This window comes from Ricinus communis, chromosome 3 (genome assembly GCF_019578655.1).
Source record: "Ricinus communis isolate WT05 ecotype wild-type chromosome 3, ASM1957865v1, whole genome shotgun sequence".
In the NCBI taxonomy this organism is placed as follows: domain Eukaryota; kingdom Viridiplantae; phylum Streptophyta; class Magnoliopsida; order Malpighiales; family Euphorbiaceae; genus Ricinus; species Ricinus communis.
In genome coordinates this window covers 25,737,050-25,753,862 of record NC_063258.1, presented here as the reverse complement: position 1 = coordinate 25,753,862, position 16,813 = coordinate 25,737,050, and the positions used below count along the sequence as shown (strand labels likewise).

The 16,813-nt window shown below is 32.6% G+C and overlaps 2 protein-coding genes across 3 annotated transcripts; one reads left to right on the top strand and one right to left on the bottom strand.

Moving 5' to 3' along the window:
* Nucleotides 1–1,137: 1,137 nt before the first annotated feature.
* LOC8270197 (MYB-like transcription factor EOBI) lies at nt 1,138–2,566 on the top strand. The gene is made up of 3 exons (XM_015724181.3): nt 1,138–1,483; nt 1,584–1,713; nt 1,809–2,566. The coding sequence occupies exons 1-3, from the start codon at nt 1,201–1,203 to the stop codon at nt 2,266–2,268; spliced, it is 873 nt and encodes a 290-aa protein (XP_015579667.2). The 5' UTR covers nt 1,138–1,200; the 3' UTR covers nt 2,269–2,566.
* Nucleotides 2,567–3,504: 938 nt separating this feature from the next.
* Nucleotides 3,505–14,064, bottom strand: LOC8270196 (TBC1 domain family member 15). Of its 2 annotated transcripts, XM_048371860.1 has the most exons (16): nt 13,855–14,064; nt 13,530–13,712; nt 13,383–13,434; nt 13,180–13,287; nt 12,455–12,539; nt 11,701–11,755; nt 10,968–11,375; nt 9,978–10,058; nt 8,179–8,238; nt 7,335–7,433; nt 7,141–7,251; nt 5,888–5,959; nt 5,676–5,792; nt 4,992–5,141; nt 4,641–4,741; nt 3,505–3,963 (listed from the first exon to the last, which is right to left on the bottom strand). In XM_048371860.1, exons 1-16 carry the CDS (start codon nt 13,915–13,917, stop codon nt 3,633–3,635), a joined length of 2,076 nt encoding a protein of 691 aa, XP_048227817.1. In that variant the 5' UTR covers nt 13,918–14,064; the 3' UTR covers nt 3,505–3,632. The 2 variants fall into 2 exon arrangements, with proteins under 2 accessions (XP_048227817.1, XP_048227818.1); XM_048371861.1 differs by lacking the exon at nt 9,978–10,058 and having other exon boundaries at nt 13,855–14,063.
* Between the last annotated feature and the right edge of the window lie 2,749 nt (nt 14,065–16,813).

Sequence of the window (16,813 nt, the reverse complement as noted above, 5' to 3'; positions counted from 1 at the left end):
AGAGGACAAGGGAAAGAAAAGAATCAAAGAAGAAGGAAGAAAAAAAAGTGAGTTGCATAATGATAAGAAAACAATAATGGCTATGATGTATAAATTGGTATTCTTTGATTGATCCCAAATCAATCAACTTAATTCCCTCTCTCTCTCTCCCCTTTCCCTTGAAACCAATTAGATTATTTTTATTGGTACTTTCAAAAGTGAAGGGGGACTGAAGCACTAGATATGCAATTACATGGTAGGGCTGAGCAATAGAAAAGCTGCATAGTTTGTTGGGATAGTGGTGTCATTTGTCATTTCATTTCATTTCATATTCTCCAGCCATAGTTTTACTAGTAAACCAAAATCTGTCCCTTCCTGAAAATTATTAACAGATATTTTTCAATGTATTATACCTAATCATTGCATGAAGAATCAAATTAAAGTAGTTTTAAAATTTAAAATATATCTTAATTCCTCTTTTATCTAATATAATATATTAAAATATGCATCATTCACGCTAATTAGTATTCCTAAATAATTTTAAAAATATATAAATACAAACCTATCTTATTTAAGTAATGATAGTTGTAATGATTTACTATATAAATACTTGTATAATAACTAATTAAATAATTATCATTTTGCAGTTTTTTTTTATCTTATAAATATTTAATCAGTCATTAGTAACAACACTGTTCATGTATTGAGTTGCTACACTAAGTATTTTCCATTCCATAATGATGAAAAACTAATGATGTTAAGTTTATGTTTAAATGCACTTATAAATAATACGGATAATCAAATAAGAATTACCAACCCAAACAATATTCAAAAACCAACCCTATTTAGAGAACGCATCAAACAGTCAAATTATAAATAATATTGGTTTGAACTGTTTGTTGGAAACACTGATGAAGTTTAAACTGGAGAAGTACGTCATGAACATACGGTACGAGTGCAGGAAGAGATTCCTTCCAATAATAGGGTGCATTATTAGTATTACTAGGTATTTCTTAACTACTGTTTAGAGGGGTCCTCCATATTCTATCATCAATCCAATCAAAGCTAAGAACAAAGAAAAGTGGAACTCAGATTTTATTTGCTTTTTGCAGAAGGGGGTAATGCCAAGGAAAGAAAGAGCTAAAGTGAAACAAGAGAAGGGCCCTTACTTCACTTCGATCCTTTTGGGATCATATATTAATATCCCAACAGTGTTTTGCCATGCACGAGGGATTTTTATTTGCAGACAGAAGTGTGATATCCACCTTTCTATATAAAGCCTTTCACATAAATAGATCTCTTTGCTACACTACACTACACATCACATATCTTTTAGATAAGCACTATATATCTTTTGAAAGACACAGAAAGATTGAGATGGAAAATAAAGAAGTGAAACCACGGATCAAGAAAGGTCTGTGGAAACCTGAGGAGGATTTGATTCTCAAGACTTACGTACAAACTCATGGTGAAGGCAATTGGGCTACTGTATCTGAAAAATCAGGTATATATGTGCCGATCCTGATTCATTTGGTATGATGTATAAAACCTCAATGGCCCGGGTGTCTGTCTTGACTCTCTAGCTTAATGATTCGTTGTTGCAGGATTGATGAGAGGGGGGAAGAGTTGCAGACTAAGATGGAAGAATTACTTAAGACCCAATATAAAAAGAGGCGGCATGTCTCAAGAGGAAGAAGATCTTATCATCAGAATGCATAAGCTTCTTGGAAACCGGTATGTTCTCTCCTAGTTTCTATTCTTGACATAAATTTTGGACGAAATTTAACTCCTGTATATAAATATAATATATTACACCTTCTTACGTATAGATGGTCGCTAATTGCTGGTCGATTGCCTGGTCGAACGGACAATGAGGTGAAAAACTACTGGAATACCCATTTGAACAAGAGGTTGCATTCTGGCAAAAGAAAAATCATTGATTCCAACACCTGCCAGAATGACACTGATAAAGAGAACATGAATAGAAACAAGAGACAACGTAATTCGAGACCCGTTTGCAGTGCAAGTCCAAAGGGCATTGCTGAAGAGATTAATGAAAAGAACAAAGAGAAAGAAGAGAGCAGCAGTTTCACGGATGCTTGGATACAAGGCGCACAGAGCATGAACTACTACATTGAATCGCCAGTGGAACAGGCCAACAACTATGCGTTTGTTTATGATGAGGAGCCTTTTGTTGCCTGCTTGGATTCCTTTGTCTTGTTTGAATCAATTGGTTATAACGGCGGGGAGACATATTCGCAGGTGGACCTGCAACCGTTCATGCCATAGAGTTTCTTTTCTAATATACTCCAGAATTTTGAAGCAAAAGAGGACATATTCACAATGCACAACCTTGGCACCTGAGCAGAGCACTTCCACTCCCTTCGTAGTCGGTGGTTCATAAACCCCAGAATATGCATGTTCTCCCTAATTCCTTAATTTATGCTCTGTTGAAGATTGTATTATGATAAATTATTAGTGCTATGTATGTATGTATGTGTTCTAAAAAGGAAAGGGTTAATGTGCAATACCGTTCCCAATGCATTTCTGTCTCTGCCTCCACAACAAGAATTAGAGCGCTAAGGAGCATACTAATTATTTGAGTTCAAGGTTCTTATAGTAGCGTCAGCAGTTGAGAAAGACTGCAAAGATCTTATTTAACTTAAATGGAGTCATATTCTCGCCATTTAACAGTACAGTATGCAACATTCATTACTCCAAACCCACCACACAGAAATTATTCATCACTGCAGGTAGGAGGAACCTCGGTCCCTCACCAGTCATCACATTACTCCTTCCATTTAATAAGGTGTATCAAAATTTTTTAAAAGCGAAAGCAAGAAAATCATGCTTCCTAAAAATAAGTCTAGGGAGTATAATTTTTGTTACAACTCTATTTTAGACTTTAACATCATTATGTTCAATTAAAGAAACGTATTCGAGAGATGAAAACTCAGTCCTAATGGCAACACAATAGAATCAATCAAATTGATTAATAAATATGATTAGCAATATAGTCTGGGAAAACTAAAAGCATTATACGTAGTAATCCACACCAAAACATCAGAATAAACAAACCACCAGAGGCTTTCGTGTGCCCCGGGATATGTCTCAAGTTCAAGACCCGCCTTTCCCTCCTCAACTGTAATTGTTCAAAACAGAAAATCACAATAAACGGACAATAAGTGATTATATAAGGAATTTCCCTTACAATGCATAATCCTTCTAAGCATATTATAAGGAGACATGGACCAGCTGATGTTGAAAACTTTCTAGTTTCTACCGCTCGTAGAAGTGTTGTACGCTGAAGAAAATTGCAAGACTAGTCTATTACGGTCAATTTCCCAGAATACTTTATAATACAGCATAAATCAGAATTTTAATGCAATGTCTCATAGAAAAAAGAAAAAATGTACGAATGCACAGCTCATTGCTCATCTCCCACCACATTGGGGGAAATGTGAAACCCCTCAGTCCCTCAATCACTACACGACTTCTTCAATTTAATGGCAGGACAGGGTAAAATAGAGTCGATCGGTAAATATGATTACTAAAATAACCTTGAAAAATCAGAGGTTATACAGCGTTTGTGTATGTATCCGTACAAAGATTACAAAGTATAGACAATGAATAGAGTTTAAAAGCAGTTTCATTTACAATACTTCATCCTGTTGAGCATACAACAAACCATTTTCATTTTCGAGGGGCAATGAAGGCGGAGTTCCAGGCGGAATACAAGCAGCACCATTTTCGCCAGCACATATACACAACGCCTCTGCATCCCTGAGAATTGCGTCAAGATCAATATGTCCGCTCAGCTCATTGATGAATTTTAAAAGCGTGTCGAAGTCCATTTGTTCCCCCATTATCTTGTTCCGATACCGCTTCAAGATTGAAACACAGGCAAACAGGTGCAGGTGCTCAGACAAATAATGGGTCCATAACACCTCCCATAGCCTCATTGTTTTTTCATATTCAAATTCCCTGAAAAACAAAATAAATTGTAATATGAAAAATAAAGCTACAGTAACACTTCCCTTCTTGCTTTTTCTATACACATCAAATGAAAGCCGTAAGAAATGCAAAACAATTTTTACAATTGCAATGAGCAGAATGGGTACCATTTTTTAGCATCAACAAATTGTGATCTTCAGTACATTTTCTCTCTTTCTTTTTTTTAGAGCATTGAAATCACAGTAAGCGAAGAGGCAATTTTTGGCATCAAAATGATTTGTCCAACATTTCACCTAAATAAAGTATAATAAAAGGCATTTGTGATATCATGTTAGTTTTTCTTATATGTAATCGAGAAAGAAAAATGAATTCAATTTGTGTATATGACCATGCTGGCACCAATTAATTCCAAGATTCTTAGAGCATGTTTTGCTCGTTCTACTGTAATATAATCTAGCATATACGCTATTTACATGGTATTTCAGCAATGAATGTGAAGAGAAGATGATCCATATTTCGATTCTGGGTGTAGTATAGCAGCAACACATCACTAGAAATTTTACATATTAACTATAACTTTTGAAGACAGACATGCAGCTATGGGTAACACAACAAAATATGATAACACTTAAAATAGTTTGGAATAAAGAGAAAAAGAAAAAGCATGCACCTTTAAAGACAGAATTTAAATGACTCCCGCAAATTACCTTTTAAATTGTATTAGAATCCAGCGGAAACAAAAGAAGTAATTCAAGCAATCATTCTGCTTGAAATAGTTGTGCAATGGACCGTCTAGCAACTCCACCAGCTGCCACAAGGATAGAATAATCTCAATTAAAAAATTAATCAAAATATATATTTACCAAATCGCAATTATTCCTAACAATTGAATAAAATAATTAGGTATCATCCACAAATTTATTATATAAATTTGTGTACAGTAATAAAGCAAATAGAACCTAAATCTAAATGGAATTATGAACAAGAGAGAATATGTACTTAACATGGCATTCTACCAGTAAAATATAATGTGTGTGACTTGAGAGAGAGAGAGAGACCTTAGATAATGCAAAAAGTTGGGAATGCATGCCACTTTGATCACGATTGAAGTTGGGTCCAAGACGTTCCATCAGTGCGACAAAACACCAAAATGATTTTGATTCATCCTCCATCACAAACAAAATGGGAGACAGTAAATCACTCATTCCCTGCGAGACAAAGACCAAACTAACATGAGCAAGCAGAGGAAAGGAGCAACTGAACTATCTACAAAACAGAAAGAGAATAAAACTTTTTAAGATCAAAGACTTCTTACTGGCCCTGGGGAAAACAGAGTGAGACGCATTAACACGACCCACAACTAAGACCAAATGAACTAAAAAATCTAGTACATTTTTTGTTTGTTGTTCCCAGCATGATACTAGAAAGAGGAAAAGTTCTCTATATAAGAATCCCTAATGTTTAGCAAAAAGATTAGATCATTAGACAGTCTAATATAATGAGAAAGGATCAAAAGATCAAGCAGCTACTTTTGCACCAAAATTATCTTATTCCGCTAAGATTGTCTTTCTTTACAGCAATTAGTGGATCAATCTCAATTAAACTTGCACAATTAGTCAATAAAGGTTATTTCTGAGTTTGCGAAAATATAAAATTCCTAAAAAGCCAACCACCAAATCATAATTATAAGGAAGTACAGGCATTATCAAGTAAACAACCAATTAAATGAGTGAAGTAATTACCTGACAATAGCCAAGATCAAAGTTATAAAAGGAGTATGTCAATAGAATATCACGTAAAATATTCACATTTGGATTGTCATCCCCGTCGTAGAATGAAAGTGATCTATCAGTCCTCACCTTGAAAGACAAATAATGGAATTAATAGAATACTTGCTTCCTAAGTGTTAAACTACTGAAATAAAAAATTTGGAAGTCATGAGATGATTGCATACCACATCTTTGTCTATAAGGCCTTTCCTTTCCCTAAACTTTGTAAATCTCTTTGCTTGTTCTGGAGAGATGCTCTGCAGAAGAAAGAAATAGAAATAATCTATGTCTCAAGCCTAAGGGCAAGGTTTAAAAGAATGATACAATACAACTATTAAAAAGAAGTAGGAACATATGATGTCCCGACCTAGAGCTTCACACCAAAACTTAGTCTATCAGTGATCATAGAATACCATACTTCATATTCTCGATATAAGACTAGAACTTACAATAACAAGTATCTTTAGCTGAACAGTATAATACCAATATGCATTTTATTAAGATGATAAATTTATCAGGTTATAGCAATATGGCTATCAGCCCAACAAACAAAACAGGATGACACCGAATATAGTAGGTTGATTAGCCATTACTTTCAATACAATGAAAAGTAGAAATGCACAAACAAGACATATCAGTCAATCTTATAGTTGATTGCCATCCTTACCAATCTAGTCTACATTTTGGCTCCTAAATTACACACTGTTCCATTTACCCAGTATCGTTTAGCTTTTATTTAAACCAATGCTGTGATAATACATTGCATTTATGATATTTATATACGTAGAGGGATCGTATGCATTTGATAATGTAAACCTCACAAAGCATTCTCCTATTTTACATTCCAGGAGTTAGGAGGTCAAACAACATAAAATTAAATATATCTCTCCCTTAACAATATAATGCCTTAGCATTAATTAGAACCAATTACAGTCAATCAAAACATGGCAGAAGCACAACTAAAAATAAAGGACAGCCAACAAACTAATATGTTTTAGAAAACAATGTAGAAGTTAAAAGCCAAAAGAAACAAGAGTAACTATAAAAACACAATGAAGAAATGGAAAAAGAATGCCAGTGCATTGAAGAAAAGGAAATTTAAAGCTGATACAAGAAATAGGTTCACAAGCAAATTCTGTCTGAAAAAACACCATTCAAACAGGGAACAAAAGAAAATGTAACATGTTGACAACAATATTGGGTGATTTCTGTGTTTGTTTACAGCTGTACTGCAGTGATTTATATGTTGTATTTAGGGATCCTTTTCAGAACAGAAATTCTATATACAAATGGGTTGCATGGCTGTTCACAAACTAATATAGAGAATTTTCTTTCCCCTATTCATCTCTGACATCATAACCCTTCAAGCCTTCACACAAAAATCAATTAATATTTGCATGTAATGATCTATGATAAAGAAACAAGAATGCCACCAAACCTGCCATTGTTTCTTTACAGTTTCATATTCCAACTTTTTAGTGTACTGAAGGCATTCCCTTTCTGCAGATGTCGAATCATATGCATGATATCCCAACAGAAACGCCCAGACCTACAATCATCATAAAGAGTTTTAAAAATAGAAAGATATAAAACCAAAAACAGAATTTGCTAAAACAGTATTTCACAACAAACCTCTTTCCTTAATGTGTGCTCAACTCCTCCATAGAATATTCTCTTTCTTAAAGCTTTTGAATCCGTAACTCGTCCTTCAGAATCCAAGAATGTGGCCCACTGCAAATAATACAAAAGAATCTAAGGAAATATCATTTATTTTAGGCATAACAATAGAATAAAATACATTCCAGAATGGGATTGTATTATTGGTTTCCGTGATAAGTCCTGTGGAGCATGAAATCACCAAAATTCAGCCTATAATCTTAAAAATAAGAATCAAGAATGGCAATAACATAAAATGTGAGTATAAGGCAACCGCTGCCAGCCACAGATTATACCATGGTAATATTGCATGTAGTCCTGAACAATTCTAATTAGTTTAACTGCTGATATGAGAGTATGTGTCACTATATCAACTCAAAGAATTAATGCAAATACACAGAGACTAAACCAAACAAACACCAAAAATAACCAAAAGTCTACTCAGGATTGTCGGTCACAGTTTTGTCTTGTCAAAGAGCAACGACTAAGATCAGTACAACCTCATGAAATGAGTTGGAAATAAACATGTACCACTCCTCTGCTTTGCTGAATGCATTATGATAAGGACATGCCACTGGCATAGGAAAAACTGTAAACAGTTAATATATAGAAATCCTAAGAGAGAAAGGAACTAAAATAGCATGATGGTGAGCATAATCTCCAAATCAGAATATCCCATCAACATAGACACCCAAATGACTTGGAGCTTCAGTGAGTTCCAGCAAATGATTGTGAAGTAAATTAAAAATCCATATTAAAAATGAGCCAGATTACGGAAACAAGAGTTGACAGTAAATGCCCGAAGGAAAAGATACCTCACCTCTTCAAAACCCAAAGGTGGCTGCCGTGGTTTCCCCCACACAAGCGTGAGTTTGTCAAACTGCCAAGAGAGGGGAGGAAAAATCAGTTCCACATTGAAAGGAAGAAATACTTGCACGTATTAGCCAACAAAAAGTGGGAAAAATGATATATAATAAGTTCAGGGGACATGATTTAAATTAACCTTTATGGCCATTACAATATAAAACTTTCAAACTGGAAAAGTTTTTAAATAAAATTTTGTTACATCTTCTCCATTCTATTGGATTCAGCATCACTCTGTAAGTAATAATGCAAAAAAAGTGCACCACTCTCCAGTGGCAAAGTATTAAATTTTTTTAGCTAATATATTTCTAGAGGGAGATGAAAATTAAGAAAAGCATAAGGCATACTGATGAGTTACTAGCTTGCTGTAGGCTACTCTTCTAAAGTACGACATCATGATAAAGGATTCAAATTATAAGGTCCACATGAATCTTAATAATTTTACATTACAGACTTACAAGCTGAAAGTTTTCATTTGATAGTTCTTAGCAGGATTTCAAAACAATTTATCCTCTCCAATTAAGGTCTTCTTGCTCTGCCACTTTATAGCCATTTAAACATATAGGAAAAAATTGTCAAACACTAAGGGGAAGCAAAGTAAATTTTGGACATATAACCATAGTTTTTAATACTTCAAAATTAGTAGAAAGAACAAAGCCCCACGCTTTGTCACAGGGCCATACAATCATTATTAACTTGTACGGGAAATAGCACTTGCAAGCAAAAGCTTCTCAATTAGTATCTTGTAATTTATGAATCTAATTTGGGTTATGCCTAGAATGCTTTTGTCCAGATAGTAGTGGCAACAAAACATTACAACAAAAATAAGAAAATATGAAGCACTGCATTACCATCCTAAGAAAAAATAGTACAAGAACTATTGATTTAAGGATCCAACAGTTATATCAATTCCAAAAAGGAAAATACAGATTCCAAGTCACCTGGCTGATATAAGTTTTTTTCTATATAAAGTAAAACAGCTTGGTCCAAATGGTTATGAAAGCAACCTAGAAGTGGTTGTATGAAGATCCATAAGAGTTAAACGGATAAGTTTGTCTACAGCAACTGATACATATAACTGATATGCAGTAAAACAGCACATGGTATCAAGTACAAGATGCAATCAGTTCAACCCATGAAACCAAAGCCCATACCGACATCGTTAGAAATTAACCAATGGAGATTATGCATGTAAAATCCATTGACAGTCACATCGTGATAGAGATCAATCATACTGACCTATGTTCAGAGAAAACTGAGATTTGTAACTTAACTTCAGATGCAAAAAGCATCCAAGTTTACCAACTTGCATCTGGCAGCATTGAGGCTAGATGTGTTAGTGATTAACATTCCCTAAATCAACTCATATGCTAATGTGTGCCAATATCAAATTGCCACGTAACAATCACTTTTTGGAAGCATTGCAATCATCACAGTGTAACACATAGCACACAAAACTGAATTCCCTACTCATGCAAGCCCATTTCTTAGCATTCCAACTTGATGTAAGAAAGGTCAATAGTCATGGTATGACATATGTTTAATAGAGCAATAATGTGATAAACTTAGTTGAGTATTTTTCTTTAATAATAATACATGAATAGATTCTATTAATTACCTTATCTTTAAAGCAAAAACTCGTGTATCATAGAATATCAGTTACGAGCTGACGACACATTGAAAAAGGAGTAGAATAACAAGAAGAAAAGAAATGAACCCCACTACTAAAGTAAACTACGTCGCTCCTCTTTATACCTCCTTAAAATTGATTAGCTCAAAACGTCCCACATTGGTGGCAGCTTCTTCACCATGTTCGTGTTTTCTACATATGTATTTCTGTTTAAAAAGAATGGAGGTCTAAATCAGATTGCTCTGCCATTGAAGTTTAATTTATTCCGAACTAAAATAACTGCAGCAGCCCGAGTTCAACCCAAGTTTCTAATTATGATCCCACTAATAACCAGAAATGTCATTATCCTTAAAATTACATGGCAAGAATTTCAATAAATTTCTTTTAACAAGGAAGTTCAATAAATTTCAACATCCACGTAGAAGCATTAATGACTAGAGAAAAGGTTCTTGACATAATTAATATTTTAAATAAATGATGTTAACTTTTGAGAAAGGAAGGTCAGCCTACAAGCCTGAGCTAGTTCCTAAGTACATTAATTTTTTTTTTTTTTTTGAAAAACAGCCCTTTTACACCTCAACTTTAAAATATGATCATGCCCCTTTATGCCATTTACCAAAATTATTGCAAAAAAAAAAAAAAGAAGTTCTTCCCGTTTCATCTCCTGCTAACTCATTTATAAAAATAACCATCACTGTACAAGAAAATTTATAATCCAAGAATAATCTGAAATAAGAAGGAAACTGTTGGGGATTATAAACTGTATTTACCTCATGGATAAAATGGCTTGTTGAATACAAACCAGAAAGACACATTGTTCAAAGGCCCATATAGCTATATTATTCAGGTATGTGGCATCAATGATCCAATTAGACTACAATTACACAATGTGTGCATGGATATACATGCAAGGCAGGTGCATATAGTTGCAGGAATATTATAATCACGAGCACATCAAGGCAAATGTGCTACTTGAAAAATAACTGAATTGCAAAGACCGCCATCTAAATAAGATTACATTCACCTTTAGTGCAAGATGCACACAGACATACAAATTATATTAAATACCAGGGAAGTACTAATAAATGCAAAAATTGCCAAGCATAAAAGGTTACCTCTAGCGGATCTGAGGGTACAGCACTTTGAATAGAAACTTCCTCTGTATCCTTCGGTGGTGTCTTGTGGGGACAACTATCAAGAGAAGATTGGTTGTAGCTTTTCCTCTCAATAGCATCAAACCCATTACTGTGATTTTCCCGGAAAAGTTGCGAAGTTGTTTCTCGGGCAAATTTTGTTACAAGAGAGAATTTTTCCAACACTTGGATTGAGAGATCTCGAGCAGGATCATTACCCTTATGCCTCTGCCTGCCATCATGTTGAGGAATACTGGAACTTCCACGGTGGATATTCCCATCAGCCCTCTCTTGGTTCTCATAAGATGGAGATTCACTAGCTGAAGGACATGCAGAAGCTGCACTTGCCATAGGAACAGCCCTAGGCAACTCCAAAGAGGACAAAGTTCTCTATTTGAAAGAAATTAAAGCATGAATCAGTGAAGAGCCAAAGCAAAATAAAGATGTTGACTCCACGTAATAACTATTAAGTTAGATTCTGATCTAGGTCAAACTTGCAACGGTCAGCAGTTCAGCACTAAAAACATAATATAAGTTAGAGGTTGAATAGGTACAAGCTAATAGAAAGCAGAAATCAAGATCTAATGTAAACCAGTTTCAGAAGTAATATTCACCATTAAAGACGACCACAGAGCAATATAACAAAACAAAGTTACAGGTAACTATTTACTCACTACCCGAAGAAAAATAAACAAAATAAATCAGTTTCGCGCACCTGCAGAGGATTTTGAAAATCATTGACAAGAAATACATTTGCATCTTCCAGTGACCTGAAAATATTGCACAAATTATAAGAAATGGCAACTCTAATTATAAACCAATGAAATTTGGATGTAAGAGTAAAAAATATTTATGAGGCTACGTAAAAATCAATCAGAAAAAAAGTAGAACATGCAAAAGGAAATAAAGGATGTATAAACATGACCTGATAGCACAGTTGATATAAAATTAATATATTATGAAATAAAGCCGCAAAAATATGATGCCACACACAAGTGAAACAACATTCTTCCTCTTAAAATTGAATAGTAAAAATTAGAGAACTAAGTGACACCACATAATTCATGGAAAGCTTAAGAGATGCCAATCAGGTATAAAACCATGAAATATAGTTCATAAGGAAAAAAAATAAAGAGGAAGAGAAAAAAGGGAACTGAAGAAACCATACAGGAGAAAGTGATATATAAAACAGTTGCTTCAACCCCTGTTTGGAAAGTTCTATGTGACTAATGAGAAAAATCAATGAGAATAAGTGGAAAACTCAAAAGGACAAAAATCAAAAGTAAAAAATGAAGATTCTCTTCATTATATCAAAAAAGTTCTCTGTGCACAAAAATATATCAATTGGAATTCTGATGTATTAGACATGCTGTTGCAAAAAACAAATATTTGCTAATTTGTCATCTATCTATTTTGAGAGAGATAGAGAGAGCTAAGATAAACAGAAAATGCATGAAATAGTAAACAACCTCACAATAAAAACATGTTGCTTCATTGTAGCAAGGAACTCTTTGACTCCTCCATTGTAGAAATAAAGAGGAGGAAATGCAAGTCCTGCAAAAAACCTCTTTAATAAAATGCAAGTATACAAGAATTAATGGATTGGGCATAAACCTAAAATTTTTTAGCAATGAAGGCACAGATAAATGACAAAACAGCTCATAAGAAAATTGAATACATTGAGGATAAAATTGAATGTGCATTTTGATTCTAAAATTGCATAAAAGGAATAAAGCTCATGTACTCAAAACAATCAGCACCAGAAAGTGAGCTAGGACATGAATCAGTTCAGTTTAAGAGAAAATACTAGAACCCAAAATTGCTAAAGATGCCATGAATGAGCATACATCAGATCTTAAAACTTATTTGCCTAACAGCATTGTCAATTTCCACTATACATGGGCATTCAACTAAAGTATTGGAATCTTGTCACGAAAAAATAATATTTTTCACTCGAGTATCAATCCCGCATCATGCTATAATTGAATAATAAAACCACGAAAATCACCATTTTCTTTTACATTCTCATCATAGAGGTATCTACACTTAATGTCATTTCATTCTAGAGATTGAGCATCAATAAGTGAGAAAATACTAACAAGAGTAATGCTAATAATAAATTTTTCCTCTTTAGACACACTGCGTTTATCCCAGCTAATTATTAATTATTAGAAGTGGCATGTAATTACTATACCTGATGATAAAACAACAATTATATACTGCCAACCAAGAGTTGGAGTGTGTCGACGAATGGAACGCACATCAGTAAAAGGCACAGCTCTTATGGTGTAAAGATTCATATCTACACGAAATCAATCACATTAATACACTACAAAGAGTTAAGAAACAAACAAACAAACAAAAAGTAAGTGTAGATTAGGGCTTATCATTTATCACCTCTCTCGGATAACCTAGCGTTTGAGGTTTGGCCTTTGTACGGAATCCATGTCTAGTAACAAATTCACTCATATAAGCATATAATAGCACAATCAAAACAGTTTTGGAAAAAATAAAAAGAAAAAACCTAGAAATTGATTGTTATACCATAAAAAGAGAAGAGGCTTGCTTAATAAGCTTTAATCGACCACTAATTCTCTCAGAAGCAAACTGAGTAGGATGAATCGTAACATTATCTTTCAAATAAACAACTTCAGCACCTTCAGGCTCGCTACTAGTGCTTCTCTTACTACTACTATCACTCCTCGTCATCATCACGCTCGCTGATCCCTGCAAATACAAAATCACAAAATCGAATAACCTAAAATGCAAAATCAACAAAATCAATGTCCCTCTCTATATGTAATCCTTCCTCATTGAATCGAGCACATTAGAATTGGATTTGATAAATTGATTGATTTGAATTGCTTACTTGTTGAATTGAAGCAGCGTAATCAGCATCGTCGGATAAATCGTGAAGCTCAGTTTCTTGCATGGCTAAGGATTTTTGTTGAAATGGAGAGAAAGAAGAGAAGTGAGATTTTTTTATTATTTTATTTTGCTTAGCAAAGAAGGAAGGGAAGGGAAGGAAGGAAGGAAACTTTGGGGAGGGGAGAAGGAGAAGAAGTGGGGAGGGAAGGAAAAGAGGGCGGGCCTTGCCGCGTAACTATATTTATTACGGGTATGCTATTGTTTACGGACAAATGGTCATTTTGCCCCCCAAACTTGTTCAGAAAAATATCAAATGAGGAAAGAAAACCCAAAAGATATCAAGTTTTTTGGGCTCATTTAAATGTTTGACATGAGTGTAGTGCATGTTCGTATAAAAACAAAATTTAATTAAATAAATTAGGAGGATTTATTTTTATAAGATAGTCCCTACAATAATAATAACTTAAAATAGCTAAAGGAATTTCTTTTAAATCGTCAATAGATATCGTAAATAATTTTTTAATTTAAATTGTCCATTAAATAAAAAATTATGCTGCCAATTATAACTTTTTTTGAATATCGTGTCACTTTTATTCCTACTTAAATGCATATTTCAAAAAAATTCCTAAGAAAAAACCAATAATTGTATCTTTATCATCACTTTGATCTTGCTTTTAACTCCCTAACCCTAACTCATACACTAGTAATAATAATAATAAAGAATAACACAATCTCAATCTTTTCTTATTTTCCTCCAAACAGTAATAAAACACTAACAAAAATGATATTTGCTTTTATCATTGAGACTATAAAATCTTATTATATATAATATCTATTAATTATTTTTAACTCGTGCAGTGATGTATAAGAGGACAGTAATTGATTTCAAACTCTATTCATATTAAAGTGCAAAAAAAATTAATAAATATGACAATAATAAAAAAATAGCTGATATTAAAGAAGCTAATAGCGATGGTAAAATAACTATAATTAAAAATGTTAAAATTACTAATATAAAAAAGCATAATGTTGTATGAATCATTTTTATTTGTTACTCATATGATATAGCATATAATATTTTTAATTTAATTATCACTCGATATTTTAAATTGATAAAAAGATTATTTATATCAGGTAGATAAAAATTAAGATAAATAAATATAGGACGTTTAGTATTTTTTGAAAAGAAAGAATCAAGTTATGCCAATATGTTTTCTACTATATTCATTATGGGAATCATTGATGATCCTAGCAGCGCAAACTGTGATTTTGATCATATGTAACGACGATGGTGGTTCGTTTGTGATTAATTAATTCAATTCCTTATGATATTAAATATAATAATAAAATAAATATGAGAAAAAGTTTGAGTTTTAAGTATTTCAGATTTCTATAGCAAAGAAAAAGGACAATGTGGTAATGGTGTTGCTAAGGTGGCGATGACTTCAAGCATATTAATTGCTTTTGAAAAATATTAAGCTTTTGAGACTTTTTTTTTTCTTTTAATTAATTTACTCCAAAAGTAAAAAATCGTTTTCATATTATAGAAAACAGTGATTTTATTAGACAAACCATGTGTTTGTCATACAGGAAAAAATGGCTCTTTGCTCCTAATATTTGACTTTTTGAATTTCTTTATTGCAAAGGGTCATTTTTGCTTCATTTGAATTTTATTTTATTTTCCTGACAAGTCTTTATTTGAAGCAAGTTTTTTGGACAAGTTGGGGGAGCTCATTTGGCATATAATTAAATACAGTATCTTTTTTAGAATTAAAATTATGGTAATTATGACTTAATGGATGTTTAGTTTAGGGATTGTGTGGCAATATTTTCACTAAACAATCTAATTTCTTAGATAAAAAAATTTAAAAAAAATAAGTAAATTAACAAGTTGATTTAATTCTAATTACTCAAAAAATTTAGGAGTAAGCAAACAATTATTACCATGAAATAAACTAAATCCAGAATTAAAAGAATGAAAAAACTGAACTAGAAATAACAAAAAAAAAATAGTATTTTCTGACAAGAGTATCAAGATATCTGATAATCGATCCTAATAAATTGAGTAAAATAGGTTAAATATAGCGACAATTTATCTTTTTTTTAATTTTTATTATTTTTTGATAAAAAACACACGCAGTATAATGGATAACTTGAACCGTTTATTTTTGTTAATTTAAATATCTAATTATTAATATTTTATTTTAATTTGACAATTATATATATATATATTATTTATTATAATACTTTTTTTCTCTATAAATTATAGCCATCTAATATATGCATGGGACAAAGTATAAAAAAGTACGTGAATATAAAATAGTAAAGTTTTTTATAATTTAATTAAAATCTTAAATTCAAATTTTATAGGCAGCTGCGAACTTCTAAATTAGTTAGATTGATTTCCAATAATAAAAGTTGAAAGCAAATAAAGAAAAAGCCATGAAACGTTGGTATAGCGACACCTTGAACTTGCTAAGAATCTTCAACCCGGTAACCGGTGGTCTCATATAGGCTAATTACTAGTGCTAATGCCCGGCCACCAACACCGAGTAAATGGGCTCAACTCTCTCACTCTTGAGTGAACTAATAGATGTGACAAGACCCATCCCTTTTATTATTTCCTTTCTAAAGAAATTAAAATAAAATAATATTTAAATCGCTATGAATTAAAACAAATATAAGAAATTTGATAGATTTTAATAAAATCTAAATTAATCCATTCATATGGGCTTATTTTAAGATTAAAATTTATTCATATTGAGCGTCAACCGACTATTTAAATTTGTTTATGTATATTTTCTTTCTATGTAATAGGTTTGATTTTCCTTCCTATCATATTTCAAGGGCATGTTGTCCTTACATAAACTATTAATAACCTTATTATAAAGATATTCAATAACAAAATTTTCAATTTCTTTATGTTATTTATTATTTACAATCTACATAGTGTCAAATTT

Excerpts from the sequence above, each read along its gene's own strand:
- LOC8270196 (XM_048371860.1), bottom strand. The coding sequence starts at position 13,917 with ATGCAAGAAACTGAGCTTCACGATTTATCCGACGATGCTGATTACGCT. Across the intron at positions 5,142-5,675 it reads TTGATCTTGGCTATTGTCAG|GGAATGAGTGATTTACTGTC; the intron begins GTAATTACTTCA and ends TTTGTCTCGCAG. Across the intron at positions 3,964-4,640 it reads ATTCTAATACAATTTAAAAG|GGAATTTGAATATGAAAAAA; the intron begins GTAATTTGCGGG and ends TTTGTTTTTCAG.
- LOC8270197 (XM_015724181.3), top strand. The coding sequence starts at position 1,201 with ATGCACGAGGGATTTTTATTTGCAGACAGAAGTGTGATATCCACCTTT. Across the intron at positions 1,484-1,583 it reads TACTGTATCTGAAAAATCAG|GATTGATGAGAGGGGGGAAG; the intron begins GTATATATGTGC and ends TCGTTGTTGCAG. Across the intron at positions 1,714-1,808 it reads CATAAGCTTCTTGGAAACCG|ATGGTCGCTAATTGCTGGTC; the intron begins GTATGTTCTCTC and ends TCTTACGTATAG.